General features: G+C 39.1%; 1 protein-coding gene across 1 annotated transcript; it reads left to right on the forward strand.

Annotated features, from left to right (window-relative positions):
* The first annotated feature begins 1,808 nt into the window (after positions 1 to 1,808).
* Positions 1,809 to 2,609, forward strand: LOC115687289 (kiwellin-like). Its single transcript, XM_030612795.2, has one exon. It carries the CDS (start codon positions 1,896 to 1,898, stop codon positions 2,547 to 2,549), a length of 654 nt encoding a protein of 217 aa, XP_030468655.2. The 5' UTR covers positions 1,809 to 1,895; the 3' UTR covers positions 2,550 to 2,609.
* The last annotated feature ends 12,451 nt before the right edge of the window (positions 2,610 to 15,060 follow it).

Here is a 15,060-nt window from a genome sequence, read left to right on the forward strand (position 1 = left end):
GATCAGAATGGAGCAGCCCCCTTCTCTCTATAAAAAAAAAAAAAGCTTTCTGCGTCATCAGCGGCCCTCGCGCTCAAGACTTTCGAAGATAGCATTGGCACTTTTCAATGAAAGGCACCTCGCGAAGGAAGGACAATCGACCAAAGGGGAACACGGCCAAAATCACAACACACTCGGTCCCGCTCTAGAAGGAAATTCGCCCGACGTTCACGGCGTTTCGCAAGGTAAAGACCTGAATTTTTTGCTTTCAATCCTTTCGATTAATTCCATTGCATGAGCCTACAAACGGTGCACTTTGATTTTGCTCGAGTATATTTATCCGCGAATGCATTCACAACCCGAATTGAGAACACGAGGCGACTCGTCTTGCATACGGCTTAATCTGAATCAATTCCTTCTGGTTTTAATTTCGATTTGCTTTCTTTGGAGAAAAATCACCAAAAAAGTCCTAAATCTATTGCAATTATGTCACAAACGAACCAGCGACGTTGGTCGGTTTATCTCGTAAGGACAAGGATGTAGCATGAATTTTTCCAGATTAACGAAGTCAAGTCTCATACGAGAGACTATAACAGCGTCTTCTCCACGCCAGTGTACATCTCGACGTTTCAAATGGGTGATCGTACACCGATGAAGTTGAGTTTTCAAGTGGGGGCAAACTCGTTCAACAGTTGCCCAGTCCATACTCCACAAATAATTTATTTTTTTAATAATCCCAAAATAGGTCCCCTGAGTTTTTAATTTGTACAATCTGATCGTATGAAGTGCCCAATTAAGCTGGGCAGCGGACGATTTTATGTAGGTTCTCAGTCACTACTCCATGCATGCTTATGCATAAGTTCCCATAAATTTACTGAACCCTTAATCAATAATTAGAAAAGAGACATGTTTTGTGTGCACACAGCATATGGAAACCAAGAAAAAGGTTATACTGACCGAGATGAATTCAAGACATGTATTATTTTAAATAATTCTCTTTGTTTCACTTCGGCCGATCGACGGTATTGGACCCATATAAAATGTGAGCCAAAATCACAATTGATAGTTCAAATATTATAGTATCGTTTTATGCTTAGTAAAGTGAGTAATCGTACTTGTCATCGTGCATGCAAGATAGTTTGCATATTTCCTTCATAGTTTGCGCATCAACTGAAATTTAAAATTAGGGATAAGTGCCCTAGAAGTCCTAAAACTTGCCATGAAAGTGCAATTGAGTCCTGAAACTTTCAAAAAATGCGATCAAGTCCTAAAACTTGTCACGAAAATGCAATCAAGTCCTAAAATTTTCAAAAAGTGTAATCAAGTCCTAAAACTTATCACGAAAGTGCAATTAAGTCCTAAAACTTTTAAAAAGTGCAATCAATGGAAGGACTTGATTGAACTCATTTGACAAGTTTTAGGACTTGTTTGCACTTTTTGAAAGTTTTAGGACTCAAATGCACTTTCATAACAAGTTTTAGGACTCAAATTGACTTTCATAACAAGTTTTAGGACTTAATTGGACATTATGAAAGTTTTAGGACTCAACTGCACTTTCGTGATAAGTTTTAGGACTTTTAATGCACTTATCCCTTAAAATTATATGCATAAATAAATCAATCAAACTTTCTAAAAAAATCCATTTATTAACTATTGAGTATATCTCACGCACAGGTTACCAACTTTGACGAGGTGACTCAACATGAGGACCTCCACTATCGGGGTCCCTCTCTGACTTTTGCTCTGCTTCTTGCAGAGCGTGAAAGTCGAACCCTGCACCTCCTTAATCCCTTTACCAGCAGAGCCGCATGTCTATTGGCCCAATGACCAAGTTAATTCGCTATATATAAGTTCTTACTTCATTGTTTCCTCTGCCAAAACTGCAATTAACCGCAGAAAAACCCACGCAGCTCAAGATGAAGTTCGTTGGGATGATGTCGATTGCCCTTTTGCTGGTGGTCTTGAGCACCAACTCGCACGCCATTTCCTCATGTAATGGCCCATGCCAAACCCTCGACGACTGCCAAGGCCAATTGATTTGCATCAACGGAATGTGTAGCAACGACCCCAATCTAGGCACTCAGATATGTGGCACCGGTGGTGGCGATCAACCTGTGCCGACGTCGGACGACGGAGGATGTGAGTCCTCAGGCTATCTCCAATGCAATGGTAAATCTTATCCTACATTCACTTGCTCGCCCCCGGTAACTTCCTCGACCCCAGCTATCTTGACGAACAATGATTTCAGCCAAGGCGGTGATGGGGGAGACCTGTCCGAATGCGACGAGCAATACCATGACAGCTCAGAGCTAATCGTTGCGCTGTCGACGGGGTGGTTCAATGATAAATCGCGCTGCGAGAAGATGATCCAGATAACCTCTAGCAAGACCGGAAGCAGCGTGAAAGCCAAAGTGGTAGATGAGTGCGACTCAATGCGTGGGTGCGATTCTGTCCACGCTTACCAGCCGCCGTGCAGAAACAACATCGTCGATGGCTCGGAAGCCGTGTGGAGTGCTTTAGGGCTTGATAAGGATGTGGGTGAAGAGGATGTGACTTGGTCAATGGCGTAGACACAGGGAGTGAGATTGATGTAACTTAATGTAGAGAGTACTAGCTCTCCAACACATATATAATAATGTCGCGACCGAACTCCCGAGCCCTCTTTTTATCGAACATGCAAAAAGGGAGGGTTCGCCTGGTATGTGCTAAGTCTAAGTTCAAGACTTAACTAAGGCTCTCCCAAGCCCATACCATATCACGACTTAGGGTTTAAGTATTTAACATGCAAGTGATTTATATCAAGGAGTCGCCACTAATCGATTTGGGTGGGTCGATTAGAAACCCAAATAAGGTGATGGGAGAATCACCCTATTCCCCAAACCGTAGATTAAGCGAGCTCGGGGACTTGGTTACACTAGTTGGATAACTAATGCCCTTTCGGTACCTTTTTACCCTGTTCATTTCATGAAAACATTTGTCAGGCAATTTAGATTGATTTTAGGACCTTTCTCCTAACATGTGAGGTGATCAAGCGAGTGCATAATCAGAAATGATCAGCAGTCAGGAACATAACAATTCATGCAGTCTAAGGTTCTAACCTTAACTAAGTCAGATGACATTCAAAACACAACTCATGCGATTGTATTAAAAACATGCATAATAATACAGCGATAATAAAAATAACGTGCAAAATATTACCGCGCAATCTCAGGCTTGTCTAATTTAAACAAGACAATAACATGCATAATAATACAACAATAAATTAAAACACTTAGGTATATCACATAAAAAAAATTTTAAAATTTTTTTTATAAAAAAATATAATAAAAAAAATGCGAAATTTTTTTTTGAAAAATAAAAAAAAAATAAAAAATAGGAAGGGAAAAAGAAAAAAAAAGAAACGAAAATCTTTTTTTTTAATTTTTTTAATTTTTTTTAAAATTTTAAAATATTTTTTTAAAAATAAAAAATAAAATAAAAATTAAAAGGGACCGGGTCGGTCGGATCAGGCCAGGTCCATGAAAACCGTCCAGGCGTTGACCGGGCAGTCAGGCTGGCCGGGTCGAGGCTGGGCTTGACCCGAGTCGGATCGAATTTGAACCAGAGTCGGTCGAGCAGGCCCGAGTCACCGATTCCAACCGGGGCGTTGACTGAGGTCGGGTCAAGCCGAACCCGGGTCGGGTCGGATCCGTCGGTCGCGGACAGCCGGAGAAACCCAAATCGGCCGCCGCAGGCCTACCCAAGCGAGCCGCCTCACCAATCGACTCTCGGGACAAGCGCGAGCCTCGCCGACCACACAGGTTCTTGATCAGGCGTCGACCCGGTATTGGAGAGTATTAAAAACGGCCTCTTTGAGGCATTTTATCAAACAGGACGGTGAGCGAGCAAAAAAGGGGAATCCTAACCTATTTCGAGGCCTCGCGGGTCCTCGGGATACAGTTATTACCTTTAGCGGCGACTACGCACGGACGACGGGGACGGCGGTATGGGCGGGACTCGCGTGAAACGGCCGACGCGGGTCCCAAGCCAAACGGGAGCAAAACGGGGGAAAACATAGCGCTCGGGCGGGGGAGAGCTCACCGTCGGCGACGGCGCGTCGGGAGGTTTCCGGTTGATCGGGGGGCGACGGCGACGCGGCTGGGAACTTGTAAAAACCAACTCTCCTCTCTTTCACTCTCTATTTTCTCTCTTTCTCTCTTTGTTTTTCTCTCTCGGTTTCTCTCTAAAAAATGGCCAACCGACTCCTCTCCTCTCTTTCTCTGGTCTTTTATGGTCACGGTACGAGCACGGCGGTCGCCGGAAGAGCTCTCGATCTCTCGGTCTCGCTCAATCTCTCTTTCTCTCCCGGCTTCTCCTGCTCTGTTTCTTTCGTAAAACGGCCGACGGCCTCTCTCTCTCTCTGCGGCTATTTATAGCCGGCGGCAACGGTGCTCTCTCGCTCTCTGCGTCGGCGTGACGACAGTCTGCACCGCGCCTACGCCACCCCACGACTTTCGTGGCCATTGTAGGCCGGTGCGGAGCGGAGCGGAGCGAGTACGAGACGGGCGGGGAGGAACAGAAGCCGAGAGGAGGAGGAGATAAGGGGAAGCCGGGAAAGCGGGAGGCGGGTCGGCAATTAATGCGGCCCGTCGGCGTGCTCATCCGGCCTGCTCGGGCCGGATAAGCGCAGCCCGCCGTGCGTCCGCGGCTAGCAGTCGGGCACGAGAGGAGAACGGGCGGCGGCGAGCGACGGGGAGAAGGAAGAAGAAGAGTGGGCGGGCCGGGCCAATGCTGTGGGGAAGGAGAAGGAAAAAGAAACGGGCCGGGCTGCGGGGGAAAAAGAAAAGGAAAGGGCTAGGGCGGGGGAAAGGGAAAAAGAAATGGGGGTCGGCCCGGCTCCCCCGGCCCGACTCGTTTTTTTTTTAAAACTTTTTTTTTTAAACTTAACTCTATAATAGACTCTATTAGTGCAAATGTACCTAATTTCTATATGCAATGCATTTAAATAGAAATATTTTTTGTTTTAGGAATTAAAGAAAATTAATTCCTAAATTTTGTGTAATTAATTTTGGGCAAATTAAAAATAGGTGTCAACAAATAAGATGAGGAGAGATTACACAAAACCCTCATGATTGGGGGATAGTACACGTTTGGTACCAAACCATCGACTATTACACAATACTTTTATGATCTTTCAATTTTTATCGAAAATTAGGATATCTATTTGCTGTCTTGGGTGAGATCCTAGCTATGACGATCAAGAGGGAACGAATGAATTGTTGGTATTGAAATTTTAAACAATTTCCAGACTTAAGAATCGACACTATAACAGCATTTAAAGCATTCGTGATGCTATGCTAAAATAACAATTGTACTCAATCATAGTATGCAAAATGTCAATGGTTAGGGATAAGAGAATTTGAGTCAAACACTCACGAATGCAATTGTTTTGCTATTCTCACGAACTTTGCTTTGGTCTTGTTCCTAGCTACTCAAAACATTTCTATTAATATCTATAGCTCTTAAAGCATAAGTATATTGACCCATTATTGTGAATGTTATGACCCCGGTAGATTTTCTTAAACAACAAACTCGACTCTAGGCTATGTTTGGTAGTCTGGTTAAAATTTAGGATATGATCAATTTTATCCTATCCCATGTTTGGTGCCTGCCCAAGACAGGATAAACTTGGATATAACAGGGATATAGCCTGGATATATTTATCTCATGGGAGAGGTGGGATAAAGGTGGATAGAATTTTTAATATTAACATAAAAGTTATTTTTCTCAAATACCAACTTGTTAAATTAACCCACCCATCGGTGGCCGCGTTGGTTTGCGCTCAGTTCCTTTCATGAAAGGTCCACACTGGGTTCAAACTCGCCCATCATGATTTAAGTGGGGGTCGTGGGCGTGGGATCTTTGTCTTAGCCCCCTCGAGGACTAGTCGGGCATCACCGTGGTTTGTAGCCCTAGCTCGCCGGCCGCGCGGACACCTCGGTTATCAAAAAAAAAAACTTGTTAAATTAATAAAATTTAAATAATATTTGAATTTTAATATAAAAATTCGAAATAACAAATAAATAAAAACAATTTCGTTTTTATTTATTCTTGTTTTTATTTATATATTCAGATTTCTTTCTATCTTATGAAATAAATTTCATATATATATAAATTTAGTATTTATATTTACTACATATTTTAGGTATATTAGTATAGTTTACAATTTAATAAAATTTTATTAGAGAATGATGGAAGGGGTAAAAAGAAAAAAAAAGAAAAGAATTAAAAAAGAGTGGGAAAAATAATAAAAAAATAAGCAAATAAAAATGAAGTAGGTAAGAGTGTCGTGAGAAATTTTTATCATGTCCGTTTGTGCAGTTGTTAGGTTCATTTACGTTGATATGATGTTTATAGCAAATACTAGACATAACAATATGTAAAAATATCTGGTTTTATTACTGTAATTCACCAAATAGTGAATAGGTTATAGCAAATCCCTTGAATTTCATATATTATCCTATCTAATTATATCCTGGTTGGAAATTCAGACAACAAAATGCAGCCTAAAATTATTTGATGAACACTAATAGATAAGCTCACTCAAAATAGTTTAGGGAAAAGTTCCCAAAAAAAGTCATAAACCTACTGCATCGGTACCCATTCAGTCCTAAACCTTTCAAGCTGGCAAATTTAGTTCTAAACTAACTCACATTGGTACCGATTGAATCCAGCACTGACGTGGATAATTTTTTTAAAATTTATTAATAAATTTTTTAATTGAGTCCACGTTAATTCTGGACAATTTTTTTTATGTTAATACCTTATTTAGATTGAGGAATTTATGTTAATTAAATTAATGCATGTTTATTTTTATGCATAGCTCCTCGGTTTTGTCCGGATTTTATAATAGTTGCTCAATAAGGCTTGGGGTGTTTGCTTTCTCATGTTTTACTTGCTTTATTATTATTTCGTTTTACTTTATTTGATAAGATCGTAAAACATTTTCTAAAAGATGAAAATGTATCGATACGGGTATTAGATGAATCTAGCATAACTAACTCTCCGGGCCCGTGACATCTAGTTTGCAGAAGTAAGACGGGCTCTCGCATAATTGAAAACGGCCCATTGACATAATGGACATAATTTAATGAGACAACGAAGTTGAGAACGGAAAGACTTGAGAAGGCCAGTTCTAAGCAAGCATTAGCATTCAAGAGGACTATTTGCACCCACCTAGCAAATCTTTTTAACTCCGCCGGAGTTCACATTAGGAGTGTGCAAAAAATCCAGGACCGCCCAGGATCGCCCGGGACCGGACCGGAACCGGTCCGATTCCCGGTTCCAATTTTTTGGAACCGGTGGGTATCGGTCCGGTTCCCGGTTCCCGGTGTGGAACCGCCCACCCGGACCGGACAGGTAATATAATAATAATATATTTATTTTTTAAAATTTTAATTAAAAAAATCTGACCAAAAAAAAAAAAAAAACGTAACTAGGCACTCATAACTCTCTGCTCTCTTATCTCTGGACACTCATTTGATGGGTACCCACTTGATTTATGGATGATGTGGTTAATAGAACCGATCATAGTATAGAAATTGTATGGAAAGTTATGTTGTTTTCTTTTTGTTCCGTTGATCTGATGTTGGTCCACATATTTTTTTTTTATTTGTCCAGGAAAACTTGGTGGGACCGGGTCCATGGAACCGACGAGCGGTCCTCGGTCCCAAAATTGAGGACCAACACTGTGCGGGTTGGTCCAGGGTTAGGGGGTGGACCGGACCATGCTCACCCCTAGTTCACATCAGGAGGGTCGAGACAACAATAAGTCATAACATGTATAATTATGAACCATAAAATTGATTATTTTCTATTCTCCCACTCTCTACGCTATGCCATTGACCAGGACACATCATCTTTATCAACTATGTTGGATAAGTAAATCCAAATGTTAATACCGTACTGCCATATGCTGCATGCAAATGCCAGAAGCATAGATAAGTAAATCCAAGGGGAGATATACGTACAAAAACAATAGCCCTGTGCACAACATGACAATAGTCTTATGAAAATTATCCAAACCTCCCCCGAATTTTGGGGAAATACACATTTGCCCCTAAGCTTTCAACTATTGGCACCCCCCCCCCCCCCCCCCCCCAAGCATTTTTCGTTAGCATGTGCAAAGCAACATGACATTCAATGGGTTATAAATATATTTTCATATAATTTAGTGAAGGAAATGTCTATTTTGCAATCAATTTCTGTAAACAAAATATGAAGAAAAATAAATTAACGATAGAAAAAATAAATATCAGTAGCTATATTAGAAAATTAAAATATCAGAATTTGACAAGCATATTAACATAGCTAATAAGATATTTTAAGAAAAAAGAAAGGAAACAAGAAACAAAAAAAAATTAAAAAGTAAAAGACTAAATTGCCCTTGTTCCGATCGTCGGAACAGTGACGTGCTCGTCGGCCGATGAGCATTTGACAGGCCGACGAACCCAGGTTCTTACTTGAGATTAATTAGGCACTTCGGGCCCCTATTTGAGACTGATTGGGCACTTCAAGCCCTTATTTGATATTATATCCACTTTGGACCCTTTTTGAGAAAATGACCCCACTTTAGGTACTGATTTGAAATTTTCCCTCGATATGATGTCAAATATTAATTTAATCCGTTATAGGTAAAGCAAGACTTTCAATTTGCTCAACTGTTAAGTACACTTTGCTATGATTTTTAGCCAAATCTTGATTTTCATTTTTCGATTTGTTGCTTTGTCTAGGATATGTTAACACGTCCAAATAAAATATTGAACGTGACCATAATATCTAGAAAATATTCTAGATTCATTAGATTGTATGCGGAGTTGTATTTAATGGAAAACAAAGTAATAATCTAGAACATAAAATTAAAGAAAACTTTCCTCATTATTTCCATATTAAGGTGATAACATTAGCCATCAAAAGTACGAATGACAACATTGAATTAGTATGTCTACTTAATAAAAAAAATCTTAGAACAATAAGAGTATGAATTAAATTAGCTTTAAAAAAAAAGGAAAAACTAGAAAGAGCTAATGAACCCATTATTTAATATGGGCCAAACCTTCAAATTTCACCCGCTCTCATAAGGGTAACATCTCTATCTTGAGGTCGATACTTCATCAGTCAACCAAGTTTGATGTATTGCAAGAGTTTGCCCCGCGCATTGCACAAAAGCAAAATGTATATCCATTAATCTGTTTAAGAATTATTTATGATCATTGGTTGCTTTAAAAACATAAAATAAGGTATTTCTTAAAACTTAAAAAAGATTCTTTCTCAATTGGAAATGACATTTCGATGGACACTGACATATAATCGTATTTGTTAAATCAACATCATAACAACCTTGTTGACACCTAAATTTTGATTAGCCATTTAATGATTAATTGCATAAGAAATTAGGGATTAAATTTTAACCCCTAAACAAAAATATTAAAATTGCATAGCATATAGTTTAAGTTCATATAGGTTAGTTGCATTCCGCATCGGACCGGCGGTGGCGAGAAAGCTGAAAATTCATCGCGTAAACCGAGCTCGAGCACTCGGCTCACTCAAGGGATTGGGGGCCGAAATTCACAAGTCTAAAAGGTTTTGGTTATCTTAATTTGAGTTTAAATCGGCCCAAATTAATTTAGCCCATTTGGAATTAAAATTAAATTAAATGATAAAGCCTAAGTCTAAGCCCATTAGGACTAGGAAGCCCGGTCAATTAACCTAGGTTGCAATATAAATATGTGATTATACCCTTCAATGAAGGGGGCTCTCACAATTTTCAGAACACGATTTTTGAGAGACACACGTGAGCAAGAACAAGAGTAAGAGAGAGAGTCGCTCGTGCACATGCCCGCCTCACCGTCGCGCCACCTTGCGACGGTGTCCCCTCGTACTTGTGCCATGACACACCCCGGTTGGCCTGACGAGAAGCTGCTGTCTTGACGAATTGGTTTACTTTGGCCAAATCCAGTAACCATCCCTCCAATTCCAGCGAGTAATCGCAACAGAGCCGACAACCCTGCTACAATAGACTGAGACGACGACACTTTTTCCTCTCCTCACTTATTCGTAGCTGGTTACCATGAGTCCTCCATCACCGAGAAACCGACTTATCCAAGTCGAGAGCTGAAAGCCGTGAGTGCAAGAGGTGGGTTTTGTCGCTTTATTCATCACATCTTGGTAACCAGTCAGCAATATTCAGTCAAAGGAAGCCATAGCCGTGACTCCAAGAGAGAATTCCGAAAAAAGAAAAGACAACCAAAAGGGTAGTTGCAATTGAAGACTTCGGTTGGAGCAAGCAATGTCAACATCCACAAATCCGTGAACCCATACCAACACCGCAATACTGGCGACATAGCAGGTTTCCTCGGCGATTGTTTTTTCGTTCTTTTTGCAGGTTCTTTTGGTCGAGCACTTCCCCATCGAGCCATAACCACCGTGAGCCACCACCGCGGCTAACCGTGTTGGTCATCGTCGGTCATCCGCCATTGGCCATTCCGCGATCCCGATCCGCCGGTGATTCAAATTTGGAAAGTAATCCGCAAATCAGGTAAAAATCTCTATCTGGTATATTTTCAAAATATTTAAATTATTAGTTTGAATATTTTGAATATTCCGTGAATATTGCGTGATTGATTAGATACCTTAGGATAATATTTGCGATATCCGCAATATTCTAAGATACCCTAAATTAAGAATTTTTTCTAATTTGGCAACGTATCTAGACGACTATCCGACCTTATCCCTAAGGTACGATACGAGGCGATACGGAAAATCGTTATCTTATCCATAATCACTTGGATACGATAATAGATTTTATTTGCTTTCCAAATTTAAACAATCCACTTTCTGTCGATATCTATAACCCTATAGATATGACCGTTAGTTTGATTTCTTTGCCTTATCTGAATTTGAAGAATCTTGCGAATTGCATGGATTGTTTGAATATGATTGTTATCTTTGTTTGATCGTTTTCCTTTTAAATAAAGAAAATTCAAAAATTTGTTAGTTAGATTTAAATTAGAAATTTTGCATGTTTAGGGAACCCTAAATGTATCTAGAAGATAAGATAATTATTTAATTTAAATTAGGACTTGAGATAATTTATTTCCTAGTTTAAATTAGGTGTTATTCTAATCCTAATAGATTATTTAGGTTATTTTAAAATTTCGAATTTTAATAAAAATCCCAAAAAAAGAATCGCTTTAGGATAGATCAAATCATTTTCTTTAGGATAGATTGCATGTTGATTTGAGTATTTTTAATTCCGAATTTCATTGAAAAAATACAAAAAATAAATAAATTATTTGTCCGTCATTAGAATTAGGTCACGTCGTCGCATGACATATAGTTCGCATGCTAGGTTGCATCAATCGCATGTCATTTTTGCACGTTATTGCATATAGGTTAGTTTGCATTTTAATAAAGCGCAAACCCTAAAGAACACCTCGAGTGCCTTGCTTTGTTAATTAGAAATCATATTAGGATTGTCTGTATGATTTTCTACTAACAATGCAGATGCTTACGTTGCATTAAGGTACGTCATTCTCCTAGTCTTGCAATTTATTTTATTATTTTCTTGGGTGTTAAATTGGTGGTTTGCGCACCCGCATGAACACCTCACATGTTAGTGATTAGGTAACAAAATGGATCCAGACTGCCTGCACAAATATTTTTGAAAAGAAAAGGTACCGAAATGGCGTTAGACTAGATCTAACGTAATCAAGTCCCCGAGCTTAGAATCTCTGGTTCGTAGTAATAAAATATATCTCCCTATGTTTTATTTAGGTTTCTTAACAACTTTCTAAAAAAATTTATGGGGAACTCAAAAAAAAAAAGGTTGTTTTATAAAAAAAACTAAAAAAAGGTTTAGTAAAAGGATAGGATAGGAAAGGTAAAATAAATTTTAATATTAATAATTAATAAAAATAAATAAATTTTAAAAAAAAAAACCTATTATCATGAAAATAGTCATTCTAATTTTTCATTATATAATCATAGCCTTATGCATCTCCAAGTTCAAATTATTAGAGAGAAAATCGGCCCCATATATAAGCGACTTGTTTATTTAAATAAATATTAAGTACACGGTAGATTGTTAATTTGTTAGGCCCATGTAATCAAGATGTGCTTTTCAATGAATAATTAAATGATAGTGAAGTTTTTATAGAATAATTAAATATTAAAGCTCCGTTTGTTTCGTGGAAATTGTATAAATTCTGGAAAATGTTTTCCAGGAAGTCATTTTCCAGGAAAATGACAATATTTTTCAGTGTTTGGTTAAAACCTGAAAATGATCTGAAATTTTTTTTCCGCCGTTTGGTATAGAAAATCTAATTTGATTACCAAAATATTCGAATTTTTTAGGCTTGAGCTCGCCTCTCGCCTGTGGCCGGTCGTCGATTGTCGCCATGGCAGGTGATTGGCCTAAGAAGAAGAAAAAATGAAAGGAAAGAAAAGAAAAAAATAATTAAACAAAATAGAAAAAAATTAGAAAAAATTAATTTTTAAAAAAATATATACTTTTGTAAAAATGAACATTTCATTAACTAATGGCCCGAGACCAAGCCCCAAAGATCAGCGCACAACTTTTGTGGGCCCAAGCCTAAGTGCCAGGACTAGTGCTCGAGCGTCGAGGACCCAAGCACTGCTTTTATGGATCCGGGCTCCGGTGTCGGGGTATTAGACACGACTATAGGGCTTTTGGCCCAGTCTCGATGGGCCCGAGCATAGGCATCGAGGTGTTGGGCCAGACCGCTAGATACTTGATCGTGAATGCCGGGATCCGGAAATCAATGTTAGGATTTTTGTGTTCAAGTGTAGAGTTTTCAGTTCAAATGCTGATGTCTAGTTATATTTTGAAAAAGGACATAAGTACACCTACTCTATAACAATTTATTATCTAAATAGGACATAAGTACACCTACCCTATAGCAATTTTTTTTGCAATTATGATCACCTTTTTTGGGCTACAAGATTCGTTGAACACCTAAACATTACTATATTTAGGGAATTTCTCGGGCCAAACAATCATTCTTATTTTACTTTCCTTTTGGTATTTTTTTAAAATTTAGTCATCTGACCCTTTTTTGGTCGTTACCTCCTTCGTGGGGGCACAGTCTCTTTCCTTTTTCCCTCCCACGACTGACTCACACGCTCTCTCTATTTTGTCTTCTATGGTGGGCACCACCATGATTGTTGCTCTGATCTCTCTCTTACCAATTTTCATTCATAGAGCCACTAGTAATAGACCCCGCACGCTAAGGATAACAACACATGCAATTATTACGAGAAAAATAAATTAGTAATGCCATAATTTGTACAGTACACACTTTAATGTAATAACTTTTCCGCTGTTGTGCCGTAACTTTTAAAAAAAATTCCACTTGAGGGACTCCACTAACATATATTTATTGACGAATCTTATATGAGTTTCATTAAAAATAAATCTAACATGACTTTTTTAAAGAGAGTTAAGTCCAAAGGGGAAAATCGGCCAATAATGTGGTTTCCGACCCTATAACGCGCATCGAATTGAACAGGGGGAATAACTCATAAACTTTCTCTTTCTCATTTACCGTCTTTTGCCCTAAAACGACAACGCATCGAGATGGACACTTTCCGCGTCCTTACATGTTGGAAATAGGCTTGCTGCCGATGTCACTCGAGCACTCGCCTTCCCTCTGTATGTCCTCTCCTTCTTTCTATCCATCTGCGAAGCCCTTCGTGTTCTGTCCTAGAGTATATAGTACATAGAATCAAGAACGGTTCCTGAATCACGCGAGAGTAGTGCTAAGCTGGTGAGTGGTGGTGACCTGAGAAAAATTGATGACTTCCTGTTCTTGTTCGAGAGGATAAGCAGGGATGAAGCCTTTACCTTCCGCAACTTTTTGATTTGCAGATGACAATGTGGGGTTAGGGTTTTCGGTTGGACCTAATTTATCTCTGATTCGTCAATTTGGGGCAAGAAAAGGGCTAAACGACATCATTCTACAGGCTTTTCATGACAATATCTCCTTGTCATGCCCAGTTGGACAATTTTATGTTAAATTGATGCCACGCTGTATATTTCGTTGAGAAAAATTGCCGACGTTCTCAAGTGAACATTTTCTAAAAGTAATGGGACTTAACTGGTTAATTGAAAAGTTATATCATCAAATGAGCGCCGCACAAAAATTGTGGCACTATTAATGTCAATTTTCCCAATTTTTTTATCAATTTAAAAAGGATGTATCATGAACAATATTTTAATAAAGGGATAAGTACATAAGAAGTCATAAAACTTTCCACAAAAGTACAATTGAGTTCTAATCAAGTTCTAAAACTTGTAAAATGAAGCAATCAAGTTCATCTGTTAACCCCATGTAATTTACCTCATGGAAAATGCCAACATGACTCTTTTGTTATTTTTTGGAACACTTGGCGCCAACGTGGCTTTTCTTTTTTATTCCTTTTCTTTTCTTCATTTTCAGGTGTGCTCCCTCTTGTTATTGTTTGTCTTCTTCTCTGCACGAATCTAGGATTGAGCTCAATGCCACGCGGAGCTCAAGCCCAAATTTGATGTTGAGCTTGAGCTCCAAATTTAAGTTCGAGCTACCCGCCATGAGTAGAGCTCGATACTCAAATTTGAGGTCAACCTCGAAGCCGCAAGTGGAGGCCGGCCAAGATGGCATCGAGCTCAAGCCACGTGGCAGAGCTTGCCCAATTCTGGGGCTCAAGCTTGAAGCCATTGCGGAGGTTGTGGTCATAATCGTAAGCTTCGAGTTCAAGCGGCCATGGCTACCGTGAGCTTCAAGCTCAAGCGGCCATGGTTGTAAGCTTCGAAGCTAGATCTATATGAAGTGGATCATTTGAGCTTTGGTAGAGTTTTGATCACCGGGTTTAGTTTCAGAGTAAGACATTTATGAATTTTTTACTAATGATATTAGGTATGATGCAAATAGTGTGTTTGATTCTTTACGTTAAGAATTCATGGGGTTTGAATGGTGGGCGTTTACTAGTTATTCATTAAACTGAAAAAGAAGATGGTACTAGAAAGGAAGACGATGATGGGAT

This window comes from Syzygium oleosum, unplaced genomic scaffold (assembly GCF_021117445.2).
Source record: "Syzygium oleosum isolate NSW1041296 unplaced genomic scaffold, Sole_v2.1 Sole_v2.57, whole genome shotgun sequence".
Classification (NCBI taxonomy): domain Eukaryota; kingdom Viridiplantae; phylum Streptophyta; class Magnoliopsida; order Myrtales; family Myrtaceae; genus Syzygium; species Syzygium oleosum.